Source organism: Panthera onca (assembly GCF_046562875.1).
Source record: "Panthera onca isolate mPanOnc1 chromosome E1 unlocalized genomic scaffold, mPanOnc1 haplotype 2 h2.Chr16_ul_14, whole genome shotgun sequence".
Taxonomy (NCBI): Eukaryota; Metazoa; Chordata; class Mammalia; order Carnivora; family Felidae; genus Panthera; species Panthera onca.
Genome location: NW_027675813.1, coordinates 1 through 26,199, shown reverse-complemented (window position 1 = coordinate 26,199; position 26,199 = coordinate 1). Strand labels below are relative to the sequence as shown.

Genomic DNA, 26,199 nt, shown 5'->3' with positions numbered 1-26,199 from the left:
CAGTGAATATAATATTTTAATCTCCCTTTCACTGGATTGAAATTCTTTAAGCATCCCAGTTTCATTTGGTATCTAAATTCAAACTCTCCGTGTAGCAGGACCCAAGATTTCTTTTATGAATATGCATGAACATTTAAATCAAGCACCTTGCTGCTTTTGGATCTAATATGTATCCCCAAATAGCTGTAGGCTTAGTATTCACTTGGTTTTCCCCTCTGGATCTCTGTGCCCACTTAACGTTTTATTATTTCCTTTTCATACAACTTGATAATGCATTTATAGAATAAAGTATTTCATACAGCATCTTTAGGAATTTGTAATCATTCCTGTGCTACCCAGCTTGCCATTTTGTTATAAGTTAAAGTCTTTTCATTGTAGGTATAGCCCTATATTTTCTGCTGTGGTTACATTACTGCATTTTATTTCGTGTGTGTGTGTGTGTGTGTGTGTGTGTGTGTGTCCCAATAGTTAACATTGTCACCTCTGGCCTTAGACTGCCTTAGTTCAAATACAGCCTCGAGCACTTTCTGGCTCTTGTGACCTAGACAAGTTATTTAATTTCTCTTTGCTTTCATCTTTTAAGGATAGGCACATCAAGCATGTTATAGAATGAATTCTTGTGCATATTTTAGTTAATAAATGTGAAGCATCATAAAAGGATACTTAGTATACATAAGGAACTCAAAAGTTATTTTAAGTTCTTACTTTTGAGTAAGAAGTCAAAAAAAGTGAACTATTAATATCATTAACTGATCAATAGGTGTGGTTCCTGAAAGTATGAAAAATTACATTGAAATAGTTTCAGCCATTTGAGAGAGAAAATAAGGTAGAATGAGATTTTAGGTATTGTTAATCAGAGCCTTTATTTTGTGTACTGACTGAGTATCAGGGTTTTAATGACAATATGCTTGATTTTGATATTTCCAGATAATAATGAGGTGAATTTAAAAGATTTCTTTGAAAGAATTAAAGGAAGTCCACCTTTCAAAGAGTCCGTAGGTAAGTGAATACTTCCAGTTTAAAGAAGTGACTGTAAAATAAAGATAATGAAATCACATTTAAAAAAAATCACTAAATGGATTTCAAGTGTTTAATTTGTAGTCTCTATAGTGTCAAAAAGGATTTCAAGCAGCTTATGCGATATAAAAAAAAAAAAAAAAAACAAGTGAAAATGGGACAAAGTTATAAAGGAGGGAAAAGAAATAAAACAGGGTTGAAGAAGATACACAGTAAATACCTTTGCTGTTAATATAAAGTCCTTCCTCAAGAGGAGATAAATTTTTCTTCACTCAAGGGGTTCTGGATCTATGAATTAAATCAGGTGTGGAAATTGGGTGAAGGACCACTACCCTCTGTGCTGTCTCAAGACAGGCCTTTGGAGTTTTCAGGTTTACCCAAATGGACTGGCCATTGATTTCATTTATAGAAATCTTAGCTTCATCTATCTAGTTTCTTTAAATGCTTGGGCCATTAATCCCTGTATCATTCTTACTACCATGTCATTTCTGTGGCCTAACCACATCATTTTGCCCCTGCTGCATAAAGACAATTGCTTGGTCTTTGTCCCCAAAGTTCCTCTCGTGCTCCTTGAAATTAGGGAAACCATTTCAACACCAGCATCTTTCCCTAAACGCCCATGTCTACAGAGAACACCTACCAAAGAACTCTCCGCAAATGCAGACACCCCTGCCAACAATGTATTTCTAAATGCGTTGGGGAAACAAATGTCTTTTTTTCTTCACGTTTGAATATCTCTAAAATTAGAACACCTTTATAATCAATGGCATTATTTATCAAATGTACATTTTTACTGAGATATAAATCACGTACCATAAAATCTCATCCTTTTTTTAAAAAAAAAATTTTTTTAATGTTTATTTTTGAGACAGGGAGAGACAGCATGAACGGGGGAGGGTCAGAGAGAGAGGGAGACACAGAATCTGAAACAGGCTCCAGGCTCTGAGCGGTCAGCACAGAGCCTGATGCAGGGCTCGAACTCACGGACCGCGAGATCATGACCTGAGCCGAAGTCGGCTGCTTAACCGACTGAGCCACCCAGGAGCCCCAAATCTCATCCTTTTAAGGTGTTCAATTCAGTGGTTTTTGGTATATTCACAAAGTTGTGCAACCATCACACTCTACTTCTGGGACATTTTCATCACGTCAAAAAAACCCCTGTACCCTGTAGTGCTTATTTCCCCACTCTCCCCAGCCACTGACAACCACTAGTCTGCTTTCTATCTGTGTTGATTTTTGAACATCATATAACTAGAATCATATAATTTGTGGCTTTTTGTGTCTGGCTTCTTTCATTTGGCATACTGTTGTTTTTTTTTTTTTTTAATTTTTAATGTTTATTTTTGAGAGAGAGAGAGCGAGGAAGGGACAGAGAGAGAGGGAGACACAGAATCTGAAGCAGGCTCCAGGCTCTGAGCTGTCAGCACGATATGGGGCTCGAACCCACGAAACCATGAGATCATGACCTGAGCTGAAGTCGGCCGCTCAACCGACTGAGCCACCCAGGCGCCCCAGCATACTGTTTTTAAGGTTCACCTGCATTATAACATAAATGAGTACTTTATTCCTTTTCGTGGTAGAATAATATTCTGTGGTTATACCACATTTTCTTTGGCCATTTATCAGTTCATAGACATTTGGGTTGTTTCCCTTTTTTGGCCACTAAGAATAATGCTGTTATGAACATGTGTACATTTTTTTGAGTACAGGTTTTTGTGTGGACGTACATTTACATTTCTCTCAGGTACCTACCTAGGAATGGAACTGCTGGGTCACGTGGTAACTTTACATTCAACTTGAGGAGCTGCTGGAACATTTTCCAAAGCAGCTGCCCCATTTTACATTCCCAACAGCATTGTACATTTCTTTAAATCCTTGTCAGTACTGGGGTGCCTGGGTGGCTCAGTTGTTAAGCGTCCGACTTCGGCTCAGGTCATGATCTCGCGGTCCGTGAGTTCAAGCCCCGCGTCAGGCTCTGGGCTGATGGCTCAGAGCCTGGAGCCTGCTTCCGATTCTGTGTCTCCCTCTCTCTCTCTGCCCCTCCCCCGTTCATGCTCTGTCTCTGTCTCAAAAATAAATAAAAACATTAAAAAATAAAAAAAAAGTTTTTAAATCCTTGTCAGTACTTGTTACATTGTCTGTCTTTTTTATTCTAGCCTAGTCTCACAAGTATCTCACCGTGGTTTTGTTTTGCATTTTTCTGATGGCTAATAACTTTGAACATCTTTACATGTGTTTACTGGCCATTTAGAGATATGTACCCTTTGCTTATTTTAAAATTGGGTTATTTGTCACGTTGTTAGGGTTCTTATGTCCTGGATACTATAGCTTTATCAGATAGATGATTTGCAAATCTTTTCTCTAATTTTATGGGTCTTTTCGCTTTCTTGGTGGTGTCCTTTGAAGCACAAACGTTTTTAAATTGGGTGAAATCCAGTTTATATTTTCTTTTGTCACTTCTTTTGATATCATGTCTAAACATAATCCAAGATCATTAAGATTTATACTAATGTTTTCTTCTAAGAATTTTATAGTTTTAGCCTTTTAATTTCAATCTTTGATTCATTTTGAGTTAATGTTTGTATGTGGTGTGAGATGGGAGTCCACTTTAATTCTTTGGCATGCAGATAGCCAGTTACCCCAGCATCATTTGTTGACAAGATCATTCTTTTCCCCCTTAAATAAATGGTTTTGCCATCCTTGTAAAAAATCAATTGATCAGAAATGTATGGATTTATTTCTAGACTCCCAGTTCCATTCCATTGATTTTTATTTATTCTTATGCCACATGGTCTTAATCACTATAGCTTTGTAGTAAAGTAATAACCTAAACAGTAATTTTCAACCAGAGCAGGGCATCAAATTTACCTATAAAGCTTGAGTTACCTGGTTCTACTTCTGACTATGATGGAGTAGCTTATGTGAAACCAACCCTCCTGCTGAGAACAGCTAGTAAAATGTGGATTAAATTAAACAGCATCAACAACCACAACTGTTTGAAGGCATTGGAAAGTGACCAAGGCTGTCAAGATTTGTGGGGCTATAAGATAAATATAAAGAGCACGACTTACAGAAACAGCACCTTCTTCTTCTTCTTATTTTGTCTCTGTAACATAACTTTAAGTGAAATAAGGCAATAAAGTTTTGATGTAAACTTCTTTGTAATGCTTCACAATTATTTCAGGGTCCACATATGAAGTATTATGTAGCTGTAGGCATCATGGTTGACCAGTTACATACGTCTACTTGAAAGGCACAGTAGTTAAGAGCATGGGCTTTGGAAATATCGTGCCTGGATTTGAATCCTGGCCCTGCCACTTAATACCAGTGTATTCTTTAGTAAATCACTTAACCTCACAAACCTCGGGGCGCCTGGGTGGCTCAGTTGGTTAAGCGCCCAACTTCAGCTCAGGTCATGATTTCGCGGTTAGTGAGTTTGAGCCCCACGTTGGAGTCTGTGCTGACAGCTCCGAACCCGGAGCCTGCTTCAGATTCTGCATCTTTGTCTCTCTCTGACCCTTCCCCGCTCGTGGTCTGTCTGTCTGTCTGTCTCTCTCAAAAATAAATAAACATTAAATTTTTTTTTTAAATCTCACTAACCTCAATTCCTTCATCTGAAAAATGGGGATAATAATGCCTATCTTGGAATTATTATAGGTAATAATAGACTTAAGTAGGTAAAGTAGAAGTACTCAGAAGAGTCTCCAGCACTTAGTGTTCAGTAACTGCTAGCTGTTACAATACACAATGGTTTTTTTTGTTTTTTTTTTTTGTTTTTTTTTTTTTTTCAACATTTTTTATTTATTTTTGGGACAGAGAGAGACAGAGCATGAACGGGGGAGGGGCAGAGAGAGAGGGAGACACAGAATCAGAAACAGGCTCCAGGCTCCGAGCCATCAGCCCAGAGCCTGACGCGGGGCTCGAACTCACGGACCGCGAGATCGTGACCTGGCTGAAGTCGGACGTTTAACCGACTGCGCCACCCAGGCGCCCCTACACAATGGTTTTTAAAACTACTAGTAATTTCATGTAAAGTTCTTTTATGCAACTCAAGCCCATTAAGTGAAAGTGAACAATGTACTCTTATTTCTGCTGTTGAAGCACGTTTTTGCTCTTTTTTTTTTTTTCTCAGTTACACAGCTACTCTTCATTACTATTCAAATTCTCCAGAATGATCTAATTGATGTCTCTAGCCTCAAGGCATTATTGATGAACAATGACTTTCATGCAGCTAATGTTTTACTTGATGAAGTATTAAGACATGGACCTGAACATGGTTAGTAGTCTGAATGCATCTAGTTGTAAAGGCCATCATCTACCAGTGGGGATGGGAGATGTATGGATGGGATATACAGCAATGGAGGGCACCCTGGGGGGGGGGGGGGGGCGCTGCAGTGAGATGACTGGTGAGCACCAGTGCCACCATAGTGTGCCAAGCCTGAGCTCTGTGAAACTGAACAGATGGGTGAGTCTGGGCCTACTTTATCCCTGTGGGTGGTGGTACTTGGGAGATGAGGTCACTTTGTGAACTGACTGGCACGGGCAGTATTCAGTCAGAATGCCATGCACAGAGTACAACAGAGTCCGTGAGGCCCTTCGCCACGTGTTAACCCTTTGGAAGGTAAACTATGCTGATATCCAGGAATACCTCAGGGGGTGTTGCCTGCGGCATTGGCTCAAGGAAGCAGATGTTTATAAATGTACAAAATAACTGCGTTATTTTAATGACTGGTATTGTTGAATATCATTTTTGTTACGTTTTCAAAAGAGTTGGGGAATATTCTTTACTTTCCTATTCTCTGTAAGAGATTTTTTTTCTTCCTCAAATGTTAAGCAGAACTCACAGGTGAAGCCTTATGGGCCTAGAGTTTTATTTATGGAAAAATTCTGGACTATTGATTTAATTTCTGAAATTGTATGGTATTACCAAGAAAATATTCTATTTTCCTGTCAATTTTGGCAGGCTGTGTCTTTATAGGAATTTGTCCACTTCATCTGACTTTTCAAATGTATTGGATAAAGTTGTCCTTGACATCTGCTTTTTATCTTTTTTGATTTCTGCTTCATCTGTAATGATACCTTCATTTTCATCCTCAATATTAGTGACTTAGAGCTTTTTTTTCCCCCCACTCCACCTCCACAGAGTTTTTCTTTTCCTTTTTGTAAAATTGAGATAGAATGGGCATATAATAACATTATGTAAGTTTAGAGTGTCCAATGTGTTGATTTGATACATTTATATATTGCAATATAATTATCACTGTAATGTTATCTAACACCTCTATCACATCACGTAATTATCACAATTTCTTTTTTTGTGGTGAGAACATTTAAGATCTAGTCTCTTAGCAACTTTCAATTATGTAATACAGTATTAGATCAGCACAGCATTAGATTTCCAGAATTTATTCATTTTAACTGCAAATTTGTACTTTTTAACAGTATCTCCCCAATCACCCCACCCCCTAAGTCCTTGGTAACCACCATTCTGCTCTCTTTCTGTGAGATCGGCTTTTTTAGATTCCACATATTAGCGATATATACAACATTTGTCTTTGGCTTATCTCCTCTAAGCATAAGGACTTCAAGATCCTACCATCTTGTTGCAAATGACAGGATTTCTCTCTTTCTCATGGCTGAAAAATATTCTGTTGTCTATTTTCACACTACCTCTGTTTATTCATCTGTTGATGAGCACTTAGATTGTTTCCATATTTTAGCTATTGTGAATAATGCTGAAATAGACACAGGAGTATGTCTTCAAGATCCTGTTTTCGTTTCCTTTGAATATACACTTGTAAGGGGAATTGATGGTTCATATCGTAGTTCTATTTTTAATTTTGAGGGGAATTTCTATACTATTGTCCATAGTGGCTGCACCAATCTACATTGCCACCAACAGTGTATGAGGGTTCCCATTCTCCACATCATCACAAATCCTTATCTCCGGTCTTCTTGATGATAGCCATTCTAACGGGTTTGAGCAATATCTCATTGTGGTTATGATTTGCATTTCCCTGATGGTTAGTGATGTTGAACACCTTTTCATGCACCTGTTGGTCATTTGGATGTCTTCTTTGGGAAAATGCCTATTCTATTGCTCTGCCCATTTTTAAAATAGTTCATTTGCTTGTTTGTTATTGAGCTGTGTGAATTCTTTGTTATATATTTTGGATAATAATCCTTTATCAGATATATGGTTTGCAAATATTTTCTCTCATTCTGTAGGTTGCCTTTTCATTTTGCCGATTGTTTCTTTTGCTGTACAAAAGTTTTTAAGTTGAATGTAGTTCTGGGGTGCCTGGGTGGCTCAGTCGGTTAAGCGTCCGACTACAGCCAGTTAAGCTTTCGACATCAGGTCTTGATCTCATGATTCTTGAGTTCAAGCACCATGTCGGGCTCTGTGCTGACAGCTTGGAGCTTGCTTCAGTTTCTGTGTCTCCCTCTCTCTCTGCCCCTCCCTGCTCATGCTCTGTGTCTTTCTCTCTCTCAAATAAATAAACATTAAAAAAAAGAAAAATCTTAAATGGCATCTAGTTCTACTTGTTGATTTCTGCTTTTGTTGTTTGTGCTTTTGGTGTCATGTCCAAAAAATCATTGCCAAGACCAATGTCTGAAAGCTGTTTCCTTATGTTTTCTTTACAGTATCAGATCTTACAATTAAATCTTTAATTCATTTTGAGGTAATTTTGGGGAGTATCCCAAGTGGTTATTCAGTTTCCCAACACCATTTGTTGAAGAGACCATCCTTTCTCCATTGAATGTTCTTGGCTGCCTCGTCAAATATTAGTTGAGCATATGTGGGGTTTATTTCTGGGCTCTGTCACTTCTGCTGTAAACTTTTCTACTTTTTTTTTTTTTTTTTTTTGCATTGGGTTTTTTTTTTTTTCTTCCTTTTCTCTCTCCCCCTCCTTTTTTTTTTTTTTTTTTCCTTTTGGTTCTTTTCATGTCTATCCTTTATGTCCCTTACTATAGTTTGTCATATCCATTCTACCTTGTGTACCTTTACTTTACTTGAGTCTTTATTTTGGAGCTGACTTGGTCTTTCTACACAGTCTATTTTCTGAGTTGTTGGCTCCCATCTCAGATCTTCCTTTGTCCATTTCTATCCTGATTTGTTGAAAGAGTTGAGGGTGTTGGGTGGCACATTCAGTGTGGAGCTCTGTCTTCAGTTTCTACTGAAGTAAATGAAGTCCGTTTACTTTAATGGCACCTTTGGGGCAGAGGGTGGGAGGTGGGGGTAGTGAGCCTTCTGACATTTTGATACTGTTTAGTAGGGACTTCATCTTTAACTGCTTCTTTCTTTTCCTTCACCACCAAATTCTGTGCACTGAGTTCCACATCAAGATGCCATCTTTGGTCCTATGGATTTCTAAGCCTTTTTCTTAGATTTCTCCAGAGTAAATTTAGGTGGTTACCATTATCCTAAAAGTGGTGTTTCTTAACCTTTAAAAAAAAATATCACTCCCCTAAGGAGACTTTTTAGACATTTTTGTCTTTTTCACCATCCCACACGCTATGAATGTTTAATGCCAAAAATAAATATTTGCTTATGTACTGTGGCCACAAACCATTGTAATGGCTAAGATTTTTTCCCCTCCAAGAACCTGTTTTCCTTCCTGAAAGCCTATCACCCTCAGTGAAAATGCATGTCCTAAAGGTATCTAGAACTTTAGTTTCTGCTTATACTGCTAAACCCTATTTTCTAGAATTTCACTTAGATGTTAACACATTTGTAAGGAATATTGGCCTATAGCCTCTTTGCCTGCCCACCGTGTGTTTGTTTTGTTTTGCTTTTGTAGTTTTTGGACAAGTAGGAGCTACTGAAGGGTTTTATTCAGAGGAGTAACCAGATTTTTTTTTTAAAGAGAAAGACCTCTCTTGCTGCATTGTTTAAAATAAATGGAGAGAAATGAGACTGATGCGATAGATTTTTAGCAATGCTATTGTAATAGCATAGGCATTAACTAATATAGTGATATATTCAAGCAGTATTTGGAAATAATTGAATAGAAATTGATAATCATATGTATGCAGAAGTTAAGGAAGAAGGAACAGTACAGGCTGACCCCCGGGCTTTTCACCTTTGTTATAACTTGACTATTAACTGCTGACAGATTAATTCAGAAGCAGTAATTCCTTCATCTACATTTTACTTTGCATTACAGAAAATGGCAAGATTACCTTTGAAGAATTTTTTTATTAAGTTCTGTGATACATTGAACATGCCTAAAGCCTCAGGTGAGTTCCACTTAATATGTATCTACTGGCTCTGTGTGGAAGGACAGGCAGTGGTTTTCATGTTAAAACAACACAGGATTGGGGCGTCTGTGTCACTCAGTTGGTTGAGCAACTGACTCTTGACTTCGGCTCAGGTCATGATTCCAGGGTCATGGGCTCAACCTGCATCCATTCGCGCTGAGTATGAAGCCTGCTTAAGATTTCCTCTCTCCCTTCATCCTTCTCCCCAGCTTGTGCTCTCTCTCTCCCTAAAATAGTAAACAAACAAACAAACAAAGATGTTTTTAAAAAAAAGATGTTTTTTAAAACATCTTTTAAAAAACACACAGGATTAGATAAAGCACAGGTAAGTAAGAAACAATATAAAGATAAAACAATATAGGGGCACCTTGGTGGCTCAGTTGTTTAAGCGTCAGACTTTGGCTCAGGTCATGATCTTGTGGTCTGTGAGTTGGAGCCCCCCATCAGGGTCTGTGCTGACAGCTCAGAGCCTGGAGCCTGCTTCGGATTCTGTGTCTCCCTCCCTCACTGCTCCTCCCCCACTCGCTCTCGGTTTCCCTGTCTCTCTCTTTCTCAAAAATAAACAAACATTAAATTTTTTTAAAGATAAAACAATACAGTATTAGTTTATATAACTTGTGTTTGAATTATATGGCAAAGACTGCTAAATTTACCCCAAACTCAAAGTTATGGGTGGTTTTACTTTGATAGTGCTAGAAAAATATTAGATTATATACTGTTCTCTGAGATTATTCACTAGGTATATCTGACCTGAATTTATTAGAATATTATAAACAATGAGAAAATAATTTTTAGAATGCAAATTGGTGCAGCCACTGTGGAAGACAATATGGAGTTTCCTCAAAAAGTTAAAAATAGAACTACCCTATGACCCAGCAATTTCACTACTAGGTATTTACACAAAAGGTATACAAATACTAATTTGAAGGGCCACATGCACCCTGATGTTTATAGCAGCATTGTCAACAATTGCCAAATTATGGGAAAAACCCAAATGTCCATGGATTGATGAATGAATAAAGAAGTTATGGTGTATGTATATGTATATGTAATGGAATATTACTCAGCCATCAAAAGAATGAAATCTTGCCATTTGCAACAATGTGGATGGAACCAGACTGGATTATGCTAAGTGAGATAAGTCAGGCAGAGAAAGACAAATACCTATGATTTCACACATGTGGAATTTAAGAAACAAAACGAATGAACATAGGGGAAGGTGGGGGAAAGAGAGAAGCAAACCATATGAAGAGTCTTAACTATAGTGAACAAACTGAGGGTTGGTGGAAGGAGGTGGGCGGGGGATGGGCTAAAAGGATGATGGGTATTGAGGGCATTTGTTACGTTGAACACTGGGTGTCATATGTAAGTGATGAATCACTAAATTCTACTGAAACCAATAGTACACTATATGTTGACTAACTAGAATTTGAATAAAAATTTGAAAAATAAAAAGAAGACAACTTTAAAACTTTTGACCAACCTAGCAAAGTGGATTTTATACCTATCTTTTCTGTTTTTATGTATTCTCAACTACTCTCTTGACTATATTTTTGAGGAGCAAATTTATATTTATTGCAGTATAACTTGCGTGTAGTAAAATTCACCTTTTTTTAGGTATATTGTTTTTTGAATTCTTAAAAATAATGTCATGTAACCATTACTAAACAGCACATAGACTGTATCACCACAGAAGTTTCTTTGTGTCCTTTTGTAGTCCATCCATTTCGCTAACCCTCATTCCTGGTGACCCCTGATCTATTCTTTGACTCTAAAGTTTTGCCTTTTCTAGGTTGTCATGTAAATGGAATCATAACATATGAAGCTCATTTGAGTCTGGCTTCTTTCACATAGCATATTATACTTTACATTCATCAACTTTTTGCATGCAGTGTGTTTATTTTTATTGATGAGTATTATTCCATTACATGAATGTAATGTTTGTATATTTACCAATTGATAAACTATTGAAGTTTCCTGGGTTTTGGTGATTATGAGTGAAGCTGCTATAAATATTTATGTACAGGTATTTGTGTGGACATATATTTTCATTTCTCCTAGTTGAATACCTAGAAATGGGATTGCTGGGATATATATTTAAATTGATAGAAACTGCCAAACATCAATTTATGATAGATAACATCCATTTATGATTAAAAAAAACCTCTCAACAAAGTGTGTACAGAAGAAACATACCTCAGCTTAATGAAGGCCATATACGAAAGGCCACATATATGCTCAATGGGGAAAAACTGAAAGCTTTTCTTCTAAGATCAGGAACAAGACAAGGATGCCTATTCTTGCCAGTTTTTTTGTTTTGTTTTGTTTACTAAAATATAGTTTACATAAAATGTTATATTAGTTTCAGGCATACAACATAGTGATTCAATAATTCTATGTATTGCTCACGTCTCACCATGATAAGTGTAGTTATCATCTGTCACAATAAAATGTTATTACAGTGTTATTGACTATATTCCCTATGCCGTAATTTTTCTCACTACTTTTACTCAACTTGTGTTCATAGTATTGGAAGTCCTACCGAGAACAATTAGGCAAGAAAAGGAAACAAAGTCATCCAAATTGGAAAGAAAGAAATAAAACTGTTACTATTTGCAGATAACACAATATTATATGTAGAAAACCCTAAAGGCCCTATTAAAAAAAAACTGTTAGAACTAATAAACAAATTCAGTAAAGTTGCACCATATGAAATCAAATAGAAAAACCAGTTGCATTTCTATTTGCTAATAAACTATCAGAAAGAAATTAAGAAAACTATCCCATTACAATTGCATTGAAAAGAATAAAATACCTAAGAATAAATTTAACCAAGGAGGTGAAAGACCTGTACACTGAAAACTATAAGACATTGAAGAAAGAAATTGAAGATGATGCAAATGAATGGAAAGATATTCCATGCTTGTGGAGTCAAAGAATTAATAATGTTAAAATGTCCATACTACCCAAAGCGATATACGGGCTCAATGCAATCCCTATCAAAATTCCAATGGCATTTTTCACACCTAGAACAAACAATCCTAAAATTTGTATGGAGCCATAGAAAACCCTGATAGCCAAAGCAATCTTGAGAAAGAACAAAGCTGGAGCCATCATACTTTCTGATTCCAAACTTTATTACAAAAGTATAGTAATCAAAACTCTATGGTATTGGCATAAAAACAGACATCAGTGGAACAGAACAGAGAGCTCAGAAATAAACCCTTGCATATACGGTCAATTCATTTATGACAAACGAGGCAAGAATATATAGTGGGGAAAGGACAGATTCTTCAATAAGTGGTGTTGGGAAAACTAGACAACCACATGCAAAAGAATGAAACTGGATTCCTATCTTAGACTATGATTAAATACTTGCTCTTGTAAGACCTGAAACCATAAAACTCCTGGAAGAGGAGCGCCTGGGTGACTCAGGTAAGTGTCTGGCTTGGCTCAGGTCATGATCTCGTGGTCTGTGGGCGTCGGGCTCTGTGCTGACAGCTTGGAGCCTGGAGCCTGCTTCGGATTCTGTGTCTCCCTCTCTCTCCTCCCCTCCCCGGCTCATGCTCGCTCTCTCTCTCTCTCTCTCTCTCTCTGTCTCACAAAAACAAATGAAAAATGTTAAAAAAATTTTTTTAACGTTTAAAAAAAATCTAGGAAAAAACATAGGCAGTAAGCTCTCTGACATCCATCTTGGAAAAAATTTAAAAAAAAAACAATTTTATCTATTAATACAATATCATAGGTAAAGTCAAAGAACAAATAACAATATGGTAGAAACTATAATGTATATCACAGAAGAAAAATAGAAAAATGGGCAAAAGTCATGGATATATAAATCATAAAAAAGATCTTAAATGGCTTATGAACATATTAAGAGATGTTTGATTTTACTCATAATAAGAAATATGCAAATTGAAATGGACATACAATTTCTCACCCATTAGATTGGCAAAAATTGAAAACCTTCACAACTGTTAGGTTGTAGAGAAAAAGACGTTTACCTATAGCTGGTGGGCGTTTAACATGCTACCAGTCTAATGGAGGGAATTTGGCAATGTCTAACAAAACTACATATGCCTTTACCTTTGGACCCAGCAATCCTGCTTCTAGGAATTTTCCCTGAAGATACCTTCCAACAATGTGAAAATATAGATACATAAGATTATTCATTACAGAATTATTTGAGATGGCAAAAGAATGAAAATACTTAATGTGTAAACATTGGAGGTTAGTTGAATAAACTTTAGTTTCTATGTACAGTAGAGTATTATACAACTCTAAAAAAGAATTTTTTAAAAAGGAGTTTCAGGGGTGCCTGCATGACTTAGTCGGTTAGGCGTCCGACTTTGGCTCAGGTCATGATCTCACGGCTCGTGAGTTCAAGCCCCGTGCCAGCCTGGAGTCTGCCTTGGATTCTGTGTCTCCATCTCTCTCTGCCCCTCCCCTACTCATGCTCGCAGGCGCGCTCTCTCTCTTTCAAAAATAAACATTAAGAAAAAAGAATTTCATACCACTACTTTTTGTACTACTGATTTTATACCTTTCCAGCATTTAAAACTACAAATTTCCCTCTGAGCACTTTCACAGCATCTCACAAAATTTTATATGTTGTGATTTGATAATCACTTATTTAAAATATTTTCTTTTTTTTTTAAATTTTTTTTTTTCAACGTTTTTTATTTATTTTTGGGACAGAGAGAGACAGAGCATGAACGGGGGAGGGGCAGAGAGAGAGGGAGACACAGAATCGGAAACAGGCTCCAGGCTCCGAGCCATCAGCCCAGAGCCTGACGCGGGGCTCGAACTCACGGACCGCGAGATCGTGACCTGGCTGAAGTCGGACGCTTAACCGACTGCGCCACCCAGGCGCCCTAAAATATTTTCTAATTTACCTTGTGATATCTCATTTGAAACATGAGTTATTTAGAAATGTACTATTTAGGGGCACCTGGGTGGCTCAGTTGGTTAAGTGTCCAACTTCGGCTCAGGTCATGATCTCATGGTTCCTGGGTCGGAGCCTCGTGTCGGGCTCTGTGCTGACAGCTCAGAGCCTGGAGCTGCTTCGGATTCTGTGTCTCCCTCTCTGTCTGCCCCTCTCCCACCCACGCTCTGCCTCTCTCTGTCTCTCAAAAATAAATCAACATTAAAAAAATTAAAGAACTATATTATTTAATTTCCAAATATTTGGACATGTGCTAGGGATCTTGTTACTGATTTCTAATGTAATACACCTTGGTCAGAGAATTTATTTCGTACAATTTAAATTCTTTTAAATTCATTAAGATTTGGTTCAAAGACTAGCATGTGGTCTACCTAGGTGAATATTCCATGTGCACTTGAAAGAATGTATATTCTGTAGTTGTTGGGTAGTGTTCTATAAATATCATTTGGTTAGATTGTTTGCTAGTTTTGTTGGATATTCTAATTTCTGATTTTTTTTAAACATTAAAATTTTTTTTGTTTTAATATTTATTTTTGAGAGAGAGAGAGAGAGAGAGAGAGAGAGAGAGAACGAGCAGGGGAAGGGCAGAGAGAGAGGGAAACACAGAATCCAAAGCAGGCTCCAGGCTCTGAGCTGTCAGCACAGAGCCCAACACAGGGCTCTAACTCATGAACTGTGAGATCGTGACCTAAGCCAAAGTCAGACACTTAACTGACTGAGCCACCCAGGCGCCCTTAATTCTTCCTGATGTTTATTCTAGTTGTTCTATTAATTACTAAGTGCAAGATTTTCAAATCTGCAGTTCTGATTATGGGTTCATGCATTCCTCCCTTTAATTCTGCAAGTTTTTGCTATATTTGGAAGGCTCTTGTTAGATGCATGCACATTTGATATTGTTGCAAAATTTAATGTATATGACCTTATGAAATGTACTTTGTCTGTTGCTCTCTTTTGTCTTATTTTTGCTGCTCTTCTGTTTCTTTCCCCCAGTTTCCTTACTTATATTTATACATTTCTGTGTACCTATTGTCACCTATTTTAAATTATTGTAGGTACATAAATAAATACAAATACTGCCTTTTCTCTTAAGTATAATTTTATATCTTGGGAGATTTTTTTCCCCACTTTTTTTTAAATATAAAGGAGACGGGTGTCTGGGTGGCTCAGTCGGTTGAGCGTCTGACTTCAACTCAGGTCATGATCTCGCGGTCTGTGAGTTCGAGCCCCGTGTCAGGCTCTGTGCTGACAGCTCAGAGCCTGGAGCCTGCTTCAGATTCTGTGTCTCCCTCTGTCTCTGCCCCTCTCCAGCTCATGCTCTGTCTTTCTCTCTCTCTCTGTCAAAAATAAATAAACATTAAAAAAAATTAAAATATAAAGGAGAAACATGAAAATTCCTTTCTAACTGAAGGTGATTATCTCTTCCCAGGAAATAAAAATCAATTTTACAACATCAACATTTACAAAAATGAACTTAAAGACATTCCTGTACTTCAGCAAAATTTAAATGCCATTGGAATCTATCTAACAGATGATAAAATAAAGGAGACTTTGGATAACACTAATCCTAACGGTGAGTAATTATTTCAATTTAAAATAACAAATTTTGCATATTTCAGAAGTTTCACTCTAAATGCCAAAGGAAATATACTGCCATATATCTTTTAAAAGAGAAATTAAAAGTTGTTTCTTGTCTATCAATTTACGGGTTTTTATCAGAGGAATTGATGTTCAAAGTGCATCTCTGACAGCTTTATTTTAGGTCTATTCTGCATATCACATGTGTCACAATAGGATTACCAGTCCTCTCCATTATTTTTGTGTTTATAGCTCTGGTGTTATAACATCAAATGGTCCTTTTTACAATAATACCTAAATTCTTTCTTTTTTTCTTTTTTAAAAAAAGATGAAGTGGTGAGTTTTAAGGATTTCATCAGAGAATTGAACAACAGTGATGAATTTATCGAGTGCCACAGTAAGTATGAAATTCAAAATGCATATGAACAGAAACTTCATTTTTGGGGGTTGGTGTATGTATAGGTATGTGTGTATATAGACTTTATATATACTCTACCAAACCCCCCTTTTATGCATTTTCTCATTTAAACTCAGTTCATGTTGTAAACTCTAGGTTTTCACACATAGATGCATATTTTCCATACTGTAATATTCTTGAATTATTTAAAAAAATTTCTGTTGTCTCTCTTTCTTCCTTGTCATGTGTTTTATTGCTATATTCTTTCTTTTGTCCTCACTAATGCTGATGGGGTTATCCATCTTATAATCAAAGTAACAGGTTTGCTTTTTTAAATCACATCTAATGACTTTTCCCCTCTGTATTCTTATCTTTCTTGTTTATTTCTTCATATATATATTTTTTTACATTTGCTCTCTATCTCCTTGTGAAAAACATTGGCTAAATGCTTAACTTTTTTCGGTTTGTTTTGAAATTTCAGCACAGTTCTATCATGGGGACACTAAAACAGCCTTGGACCACAGACATTGAGATTGAGAACTGTAGTCCTAAAACTGGGGTTTTAAAAGAAGTATTGAAATAAGTGGATTCTCTCTAAATAATCTGTACTTGGAATGCAGTTCCACTCACTATCTCGGGATAAGTTTGGTGGGAACCTTGACAAATTAATGCTATATTCATTATAGAAGATTATAGATCTATGAATAGCTAAGACCCTTTTGGGAAAAAAAAAGATAAAGATCTTGCTTTGTCACATGTTAGTACATAGCATAATGCTGTTTTAATATAGACCTGTGAAAATAGACCAGTGCATCACAATATGGAACCCAGTAGAGACTTCTATTAATGGGAACTCGGAATGTGATAGAAATGACATCATCAGTTAGTGGGGGAAAAGATGTATTATTTAGCTTCTGATTTGAGAAAATTGCCTTACAATGCAGAGAAAATGAAGTAGAATCCCTATGTCATACCATATACAAAAATAACCTTCAAAGAATCAAATGAATGTTAAAATGGATCTCAAAGATTAAACTATAAAGCTGTTGGAAGAAAATGCAAGAAAAACTATTGTGCCTTGTGGTTATGGATGCCTTCTTAAAGATGTTACTCCCCAAAAGCACAACCATGGGGTAAAAAAGGATTTGATCACATCAAAATTAAGGATTTCTGGTAAATGAAGGACTCTAAAACATGTAACAGACTGGAAGAAGATAATTACAAGATAACTAACAAAAAATTAATATCTCAAATATAAGGGAATTCTGCAAATCAACAGTAGAAAGAAAGAAATCAATTGGAAAAATAAGTAAGGATATAAGACTTAGTATACAGGAGGAGAAACCCACATAGCTAAATATGTGTATGAAGAGAGTTGGCAATACTCACAAATTGCTAGTGAGTAGGTAAAATGGTACAGCATTCCAGATTGCAATCTAGCAGTACTTGTCAAATTCAGTATGCATATTTCTTATGATCCAATAATTCTATTGTCAGATAAATAGCCCAGAGAAGTTTCTTGTAGAGACATGTACAGGGATGCTCCCTGCAACATTATGGGAGGGAAGAAATGAAAACAATCTATGAGTCCATGATTTGGGAAATGGTTGAATAAAATATGGTCCATACATACACGTCATAACAGTAAACTAGATTTACATTTGCACCAGAGAGAGACCTCAGTAATAATACGGTTCCATGAAGAAAGGAAAAAATGGAATACGTGTATAACAAAGAATGCTTTATATAAGTTGGATTTCTACTAATGCCCATAAAACACAACCATATTTATATCTATTTCCAGGTAAACACTGAATTCTAAATAGATAAGATTGAAATAGACGGATTGAAAGAAATTGAGAAAGAGATTGAGATTGAAGTGACAATATTAACAAAGTTGACTTCAGAAACAGATTAGAGTACTCTGTATGCTAAAAACATACACATTCTTTTCAAATACTTATGGAATATCCACAAAAATAGATGATGTATTTAAGCCACAAATAAAAATTTCAGTGAATTCTGAAAATCAGAAGTCATTCAGACCACATAGTCTGACCATGATGTTGTGACATTAAAATTATTTGTGACAGAAAGGAAAAGTGTTGCTTTTAAGATGAAAAACAAATTGCCTTGTAAGTAATTCCTTGGTGGAAGAATAAAAGAAACCTGAAAGATTTTAGAAATGATGACAGTGAAAGCACTATGTATCAAATCGTGTAGAGTGTGACCAAAACAATCTTACAGGATATTTTATAGCATTAAATGCTTTTATTAGAAAACAAGAAATATCAAAAATAATTTATCTTTTTTTAAGTTTATTTATTTTCGGAGAGAGAGTGCATATGACGGGGGGGAAGAGCAGAGAGAGAGAAGGACAGAATCCCAAGCAGGCTCCTTGCTGTCAGCGCAGCTGACATGATCATGACCTGGGCCAAAATGAAGAGTGGGACGCTTAACCGACTGAGACACCCAGGCGCCTCCAGAACAATTTATCTTAAACGTTCAGTTTACAGAGCTAACCAGCAGCATAAACAACAAAAGAGCAGTACAATCCCCCTGAAAAGTGCTAGTCAGGAGCTAACAAAGTGGAAAGTTGAAGTTAGTGAAATAGAACACACACACACACACACACACACACACACACACACGCACTTATCCATATAACCAAAAGTTGGTTCTTTCAAAAGACTAATAAAGAACTCTTTAGGAAGTATGATGAAGGGGAAAAAATAGGGAGGACATAATAAAGAAGACAGTTGTAACTTGGATACAAGGGAGATTAAAAGATATAAATGAATAACACTTGAGTTAGTAAAGCAACAAATTATTGGCATGTCATCAACAACACTGTCATTCTTTCCAAATGTTTAGATAAAGACAGAAAGGGCTGCCTTTTTTTAAATGTTTGTTTATTTATTTTTGAGAGAGAGAGAGTGAGCGAGCATGAGTAGGGAAGGGGCAGAGAGAGAGAGTGCCAGAAGATCTGAAGCTGGCTCTGCGCTGACAGCACAGAGCCTGATGTGGGGCTCGAGCTCACAAACCGTGAGATCAAGACCTGAGCCAAAGTCAGACACTTAACTGACTGAGCCACCCAAGTGCCCCCTTTTGTTTCCCCATCATGGCACTATTTTCTTAGAGATAATTTTGGTATTTTGTTGTTTTGTTTACCTTCCTGTGTTGAACTAGTAAGGTAAACTATTTCAGTGTGTCTTGTTTTCTGATATAAGCATTGTAAACCTATAAATGTTGTAGAGCTTTCAGTTTGGAGAATATTTCAGAGAGGCAAAATCTCTCAAGACTGGGTATTCTAGAAAATGAATACATCTCACCCAAATCAAGTTGTTATGTGCTTCTCTGGATAGACTGACCAACTAGATATCTTTGTATTTTGTCATGTCTCTGTTTAGGAATAGAAGATGCATGTAACGTTGTTAATAGTGTCTTTGATAGGAAAGTTGAAGTTACAGACCTTTTATCTGCGTTGGAGGGCCTGGAGAAACCTTTAAATGAAGAAAAACCTGAGGTGTTACTGAACTCTGAAACAGATGGTGAGTTCTTGAGTTACCTCTCAGTTTTCCTGTTTAGACTATACGTGTTCATGCTGGCTCATTTTTTTTTTTTTTTTTTTTTAAGAATACTAATACCATAGGTTTAGGAAGATTGTTATGGGACTGCTATGTTTATAAACTGGTTACTGAGAATTGTTGTAACCCTTTTGGAAAGTGTGTGGATACTCTTCTTTATTTGGAGAAGACTAGTAGAAACAAGTACTGTTTTTATCCAGGTTTTAAAATCAGATACTTCTTGGGGTGCCTGGGTAGCTCAGTCAGTTAAGCGTCCAACTCATGATTTTGGCTCAGGTCATGATCTCACGGTTTGAGATCACGATCTCACAGTGCTCTGCACTGACGGACGGAGCCTGCCTGGGATTCTCTCTCTCTCTGCTCTCTGCCCTTCCCCTGTTCTCTCCCTCTCTCTCTTCCTCCAAACATAAATAAATAACCATTAAAAATGTTTAAAAAGATGTTTCAAACATTTTAAAAAATAAATAAAATCAGATACTTCTTTTTTAAAGATTTTTAAAAATGTTTTTATTTATTTTTGAGGGAGAGAGAGTGGAGGAGGGTCAGAGAGAGGGAACACAGAGTCTGAAGCAGGCTCCAGGCTCTAAGGTGTCAGCACAGAGCCTGACACGGGGCTCAAACTCATGGACCACGAGATTATGACCTGAGCCGAAGTCAGACGCTTGACTACTGAGCCACCCAGGCGCCCCATCTTTTTTCTTTTTAGGTCATTTATGCTAGCGGTTTGTCAATTTTAATAACTCTTAACTAATTCCTGGCTTTCTGATCCTCTCTATCGTGTTTATTGTTTCCTCAATTTATGTTTTCATCTGTATCATTTTCTTCTCTACCATTGATTTTGTGACATTTTGTATATATATTTCACATATAGAATGAAATGATCACAACGATAGATCTAGTTAACACGTCACCATGCATAGTTAAAAAGGGGTTTTTTTCTTATGTTGAGAAATTTTAAGATTTACTCTCTGAGCAACCTGCGAATATGCAATACAGTATATTTTTGGATATATATGTATTTTCTATTCTTTTAATTTCACTCTTTCTGTACTCTTCTAAAAAAAGATAAATTTGAAAACATGTAAGGGAAACTAAAATTTGAAAAGAAAGAAACAGGACTTAAAGAAATTAAAAAAATAATAATTAAAATTAATTAGCAGACAACAATATTAGCAGATTAAACATAGGTGAAGAGAGAAATATGAAGTGCAAAGGAGTTTGAAGAAATTATACAGAATGCAGCATAGAAAGACAGAGTTGGAATATAGGAAAGAGGTTAGTGGCGCTGGGGTGGCTCAGTTGATTGAGTATCAGATTTCTGCTCAGGTCATGATCTTGTGGTTTGTGAGTTAGAGCCCTGCATTGGGCTCACTGCTGTAAACATGGAGCCCTCTTCAGATCCTCTGTCTCCCTCTCTGCACATCTCCTACTCTCTCTCTCTCCCCCAAATAAATAAACATTAAAAAAAAGAAGAAGAAGAAGCTAAAAGGAAGGCAGAATGAAGAGGTCTACTTATTGTGGCAATCAGTTTGAAATATATATGTGTATCTGATTACGTTATATATTAGTTACAACTAATATAATGTTACATGTCAGTTATATCTCAGTAAAGCTAGAAAAAGAAAGAATGAAAAGATGTGATATATAGCCACACAGGAGAGAAGAGACAGAGTGGTTGCAGAGAAAATATTTGGAGAACTATAGCTGAGAATTTTCCAGAATGAGAAAGACCTAAACCTACCAATACAAGAATTCCAGTGAATCCCACATAGGATGAAAGGAAATCCATACATAGGGTTATCATGATGAAACTGTGACATACCAAAGAGAAAGAAAAATCTTAAAGGTAGCTAGAGAGAAAAGTCAAATTATCTATAAAGGAGGAACGTTTTCTTATTCTTGATATTTTTTTCTGGGTCTTGAAATCTAGAGAAACATTTTTGTAAATTGAGGATAACCACCCCACGTTCCCCTCCACTTTGGGAGGAACTTAGGCTTTGTCTGAGCCTTTGAAACTACAAACTAAAATTCATCCAATTTTGTTTTGTTTTGTCTTTGGCAAACACTCTTTGGGTAAAAACAGTCGCCGTGTTTCTGGATTACAGCCTTTCATCAGTTGTTTGGTCTGGGAATTTCTTACTTTCTTGGCAACACATTGATGAATTCAAGATTTTTTTTAAATTTTTTTTTTTAACATTTATTTTTGAGACAGAGAGAGACAGAGCATGAGTCGGGGAGGGTCAGAAAGAGAGAGGGAGACACAGAATCTGAAACAGGCTCCAGACTCCAAGCTGTCGGCACAGAGCCCGACGCGGGGCTCGAACTCACGGACTGTGAGATCATGACCTGAGCTGGAGTCGGACGCTTAACCGACTGAGCCACCCAGGCGCCCCAAGATTTTTTTTTTTATAGCAATAATTTTATTTAGAATTTTTAGTTGTTTTTAGTAGGAGGGCTGATCCAGATATCTGGCTACTAAATACCAGAAATTGAAATCATTTTTTTCTTTCAATTAAATTAAATCAGACCCTGGGGGCAGGGTGGTTGATTACTGGCACCCTCTCCCATTCCAAAGTCACACCATAATGTGGGAGACAGAGGAAGAGCTTTTAAAACTTCCTTGCATTGTGTTTCTACTGATGCTTTGTTGTTGGAGCCTGTGGTAATCCTGCATCTGTGTGAAGGGAAGCTCCCACAGGGTAATTCTCACTCTTTCCCATCAAACCTCTAGTCTCTCAACCCCTCCCTGTCCCTCTCTTTCCTTCTGTCTCTGTCTCCAGACAAACTCTTCCTCTCTATTTAGGCATTTGGCATATTTTCTTCAATGATTCTAGGTTTTTGCAAACATAGTCCCTACCAAAACTCTCAGTCTACAAAAATCTCAGGAGTGAGGAAATATTTAAGGCCAAGCTAACTGCTTCGAATAGGAAAGATGGGTCAAATTATCCTGCCACTTCAAAAGGTATAGTGCCATAGCTCCAATATTTGCCATTTAGATAAATTACAATAGACTTCAATAGAGAAGGGTAACTTTTGAATCAGGCTCTGCAGAGTCCGCTAACTCAAATGCCTGCGGTAGCCAGGCACGTAATGCAAAATTAATAAAATGAGTTGGCTGTAAGACAAAAGGAAGGGGTGTGGACTGTAAGGTAACTTGAGAGCATGTGTCCTAGATGAAGATAGTTAAATTCAAATGGAAAGAAAACCCCACCACTCCCTAGGACAATGGACATGACTGACTCTCAGCTATATTCAGTCTGTGGGCTACCAGCCTATGACCCCTGAAGCAGGCTTCTGTAGGAGTGGGAAAACAATCTTTTCCTTCTGCCCTTCTAGGTTCCCAGCTGGAGCTCTGTAACAAGAGACAGATCAACAAGAGAAAAGCATTCAAAGTTAATATAAATTTTACATGAAAGGGGAATATTCATAAGGAGTTGTTAAAGCTGAATGTTTTGGTGTTAGCTTTGATGAAGTGTGGAAAGTGGTAGAAAACTGTGATAGGACAAAATGAGATGAGCTGAGCGTGGTAAACCAGGGGAAACTTAGTAAGGTCTGTTCGTTCAGATTCCTCTTGGTGTCCCTCCAACCCTCAGTCTTCAGAGATAAGGATGCACCCTCCCTCTGGGTATAGCAAGGGCATCTCTCACATGAGTGTCTTATGACCTGCCTCGGGGCAGGGGATGGGGAGGTCTGAATCCTAACTGTACCTTGCAATTCCCAGATTGTGTTTCCTTGCATTCCCTTTTTGTGTGTGTGTACGTGTGTGTGTGTGTGTGTGTGCACACGCACATGCTCATAATCTAAGTGTATTTCTTACCATGCATTATGGTCACAGAAGTTTGAAAGCTGAATGAAATTGAAACAATACCAGATCCCTGCTTTAATGAGCTTAAAATCTATTTAAATTCCATTTTATTTCTTAACTTTGCAGAAAGTAAAAAGATCTTAAAAGATGTAATTGATGTTTTCATTAATTCACCTAAACCATCAACACCATTCAATAGTAAGTATAGTAAAAGAATGAAAATTAAAAGTAAATTTCTAAGATCATTCAATGGTATTCTTTTTCTAAAATATAGTTTGTTTTCCCCTGTATTTTTAATTCCTTAAGTTTTCTTTGCTGTATCAAGATGTTATAATCTGCTTTCTTATTCCTTATCATATTTAATCTGTGCTTTGACTGTAATGAATTATTTAGAATTACATTCCTAGAATATGCTTTCTTAAAGCAAAATAGTTTGTCTCAGTATATGCTCCAGTATAAGGTACACATTTTCTCCCCTGGTGAATCTAATACAATTTTCTCTCACCTCCGATAATTTCCATATGCTTCTTTTTCTCACCTATAGTGAAACGTTAAAAAAAAGTACAAAAAAAAAAAAAAAAAAGGATTTACTGCATGTAATACTAGTAGGTAGGCTAGCAAGAAAGAGAGGCTTTCTAATGCCTAGGAGAGGGTGTGACTGTTTTTCAGAGTATAACAGATTTATATTTTTCAGTTTTCCTTTTGCCAACTAGCTGGGTTCTATTTTTGATATTTGACTTCATTCTAAGCTATTTATTATCAAGCTGTTCTTGAAATGCTTTACAGTCTATGAAAGACTGGAGCATGTAGTAGAAAAACCTTTGAGGAGAAATAGTTAATAAATAAAAGCAAACTTCTACAAAATGTTGCAGAAACTCAACTTTTAGCTGGCTAGGGGTATGTTAAATTTTGCTTATTGTTTAAGTGACTTCTGAAAACAGAGCCCACTGACATGTTTTGAAAGCCCTCTAACTCAGAATTCCTTTTGTAATGCATCTACTCTGTGCAGGTTAGGGTGTTAAGTCTAAAAAAGGGCTTTGCCTCAACTTCCTCATCACTTCTCTATTCTTGACATGTTTACAGATTTATTTAAAGAGATTACAACTCTTGATAAGATCAGAAATGATAAGATGCCTATAAATGAGCTGAGGTCCCAACTCCGGAAGGCTAGAATTCTATTAAGCAACAAGACGTTCCAGGAAATTCTGGGTCAAGCATCTATTGATGGTGAGTCCTTTTTAAAAGAACAATCTCTGTTGAAGTCCTAGTTTTACTGTGTGCTTGGGATATGTTTTATATATGTATGTTTTAGATAAACTAGGTCTTAGAAACATAATGAGAATGTAGGCATACTGAGAACAAATTAAAATTAATATTTTTTTACTCTTGGAAATATTTTTAAGAGTCACCCTCTGTCTGGCATCACATTTGTAAAATGTATACATCAATATTTAATTAAGACAAATAATACCGTTAGAATTTTTTCTTGTTTTAAGGGAATAGATTCGTGGTAAAATTATTTTAAATTGATTAGTTTTTATCTGGCTAATTTTCAGACATTAACAAAATTTGTCCCCTCCCCCCCCCACCCCCCCCCCCCACACACACACACCATTCCCTGTCATGGTTATTTTAATGATGATTATTAATATTGACACCTTGCCATTTTATAATCCTTATACTTTACTTTTTAGAAAATAGTGAAGTAAGTCTCAAACAAAGTTTGGAGGCTTTGAACACAAATAAGCCAGCTCCTGAATTTGAAGGTGGGTCATATTTCCCATTGCCTTTTGTTATTATTAAACAGTATTGTGAGCTATAAATGATATTCAAAAGCTGTATATTTTTATAATTAAAAGTACACAGTTTGACATATGCACACACCTATAAATCTGTCATCACAATCAAGGTAATGAACACATCCCTGACCTGCAAAACTGCCTCATGCTCCTTTGTAATCTCTCCTGCCTTTTTCCCATCCTCTTCCTCATCCGTAGGCAACGACTGATCTGCTTTTTGCCAGTATAGATCCATTGGCATTTACCAGACTTTTATAAAATGGGTATATTCTTTTTTGCTAGATGCTTTCATTCAGCATAATTATTTTGAGATTCATCCACGTAGGATGTATCAGCAGTTCATTGTCATTTATTACTGGCATAGCACTCCATTTTGCTGATACACTGAAGTTTATCTACTTACCTGGTGCGGCTCGTTAGGCTATTTCCAGTTTGGGGCTCTTATAAATAAAGCTGTTATGAACAGTTGTGTACAACAATATTCATCATATGAATATATGCTTTCCTTTCTCTTGAGTAGTTACCAAAGATTGGCTGGTTCACATGGTAGGTGTATGTTTCACTTTTTAAGAAACTGCCAACTGGTTTCCAGAGTGGCCACACCATTTTACATTTCCACCAGCAGTGTATGAAGAGGTCCAATTCCTCCATATCCTTGGGAGTGCTTGGTGGAGTCAGTCTTTTTAATTTTAATCATTCTAATAAGTGTGTAGTAGTATCTCATTGTGGTTTTAATTTGTGTTTCCTCACTGATTAATGATGTTGAGCATCTTCTCATGTGCTTATTTGTCATCTGTGTATCTTTATAAAGT

General features: G+C 36.7%; 1 protein-coding gene and 1 pseudogene across 1 annotated transcript; both read left to right on the top strand.

Annotated features, from left to right (window-relative positions):
• LOC144615156 (EF-hand calcium-binding domain-containing protein 13-like) overlaps nt 1-5,298 on the top strand; it is a 99,003-nt pseudogene extending 93,705 nt beyond the window's left edge.
• Nucleotides 5,299-9,218: 3,920 nt separating this feature from the next.
• LOC144615200 (EF-hand calcium-binding domain-containing protein 13-like) lies at nt 9,219-25,354 on the top strand (the record flags this gene model as incomplete). Its single annotated transcript, XM_081794752.1, has 7 exons — nt 9,219-9,258; nt 15,651-15,794; nt 16,128-16,196; nt 19,607-19,747; nt 23,715-23,786; nt 24,672-24,815; nt 25,283-25,354. Coding segments are annotated over exons 1-7 (658 nt in total), but the record flags the coding sequence as incomplete, so codon positions are not given.
• Nucleotides 25,355-26,199: the final 845 nt, after the last annotated feature.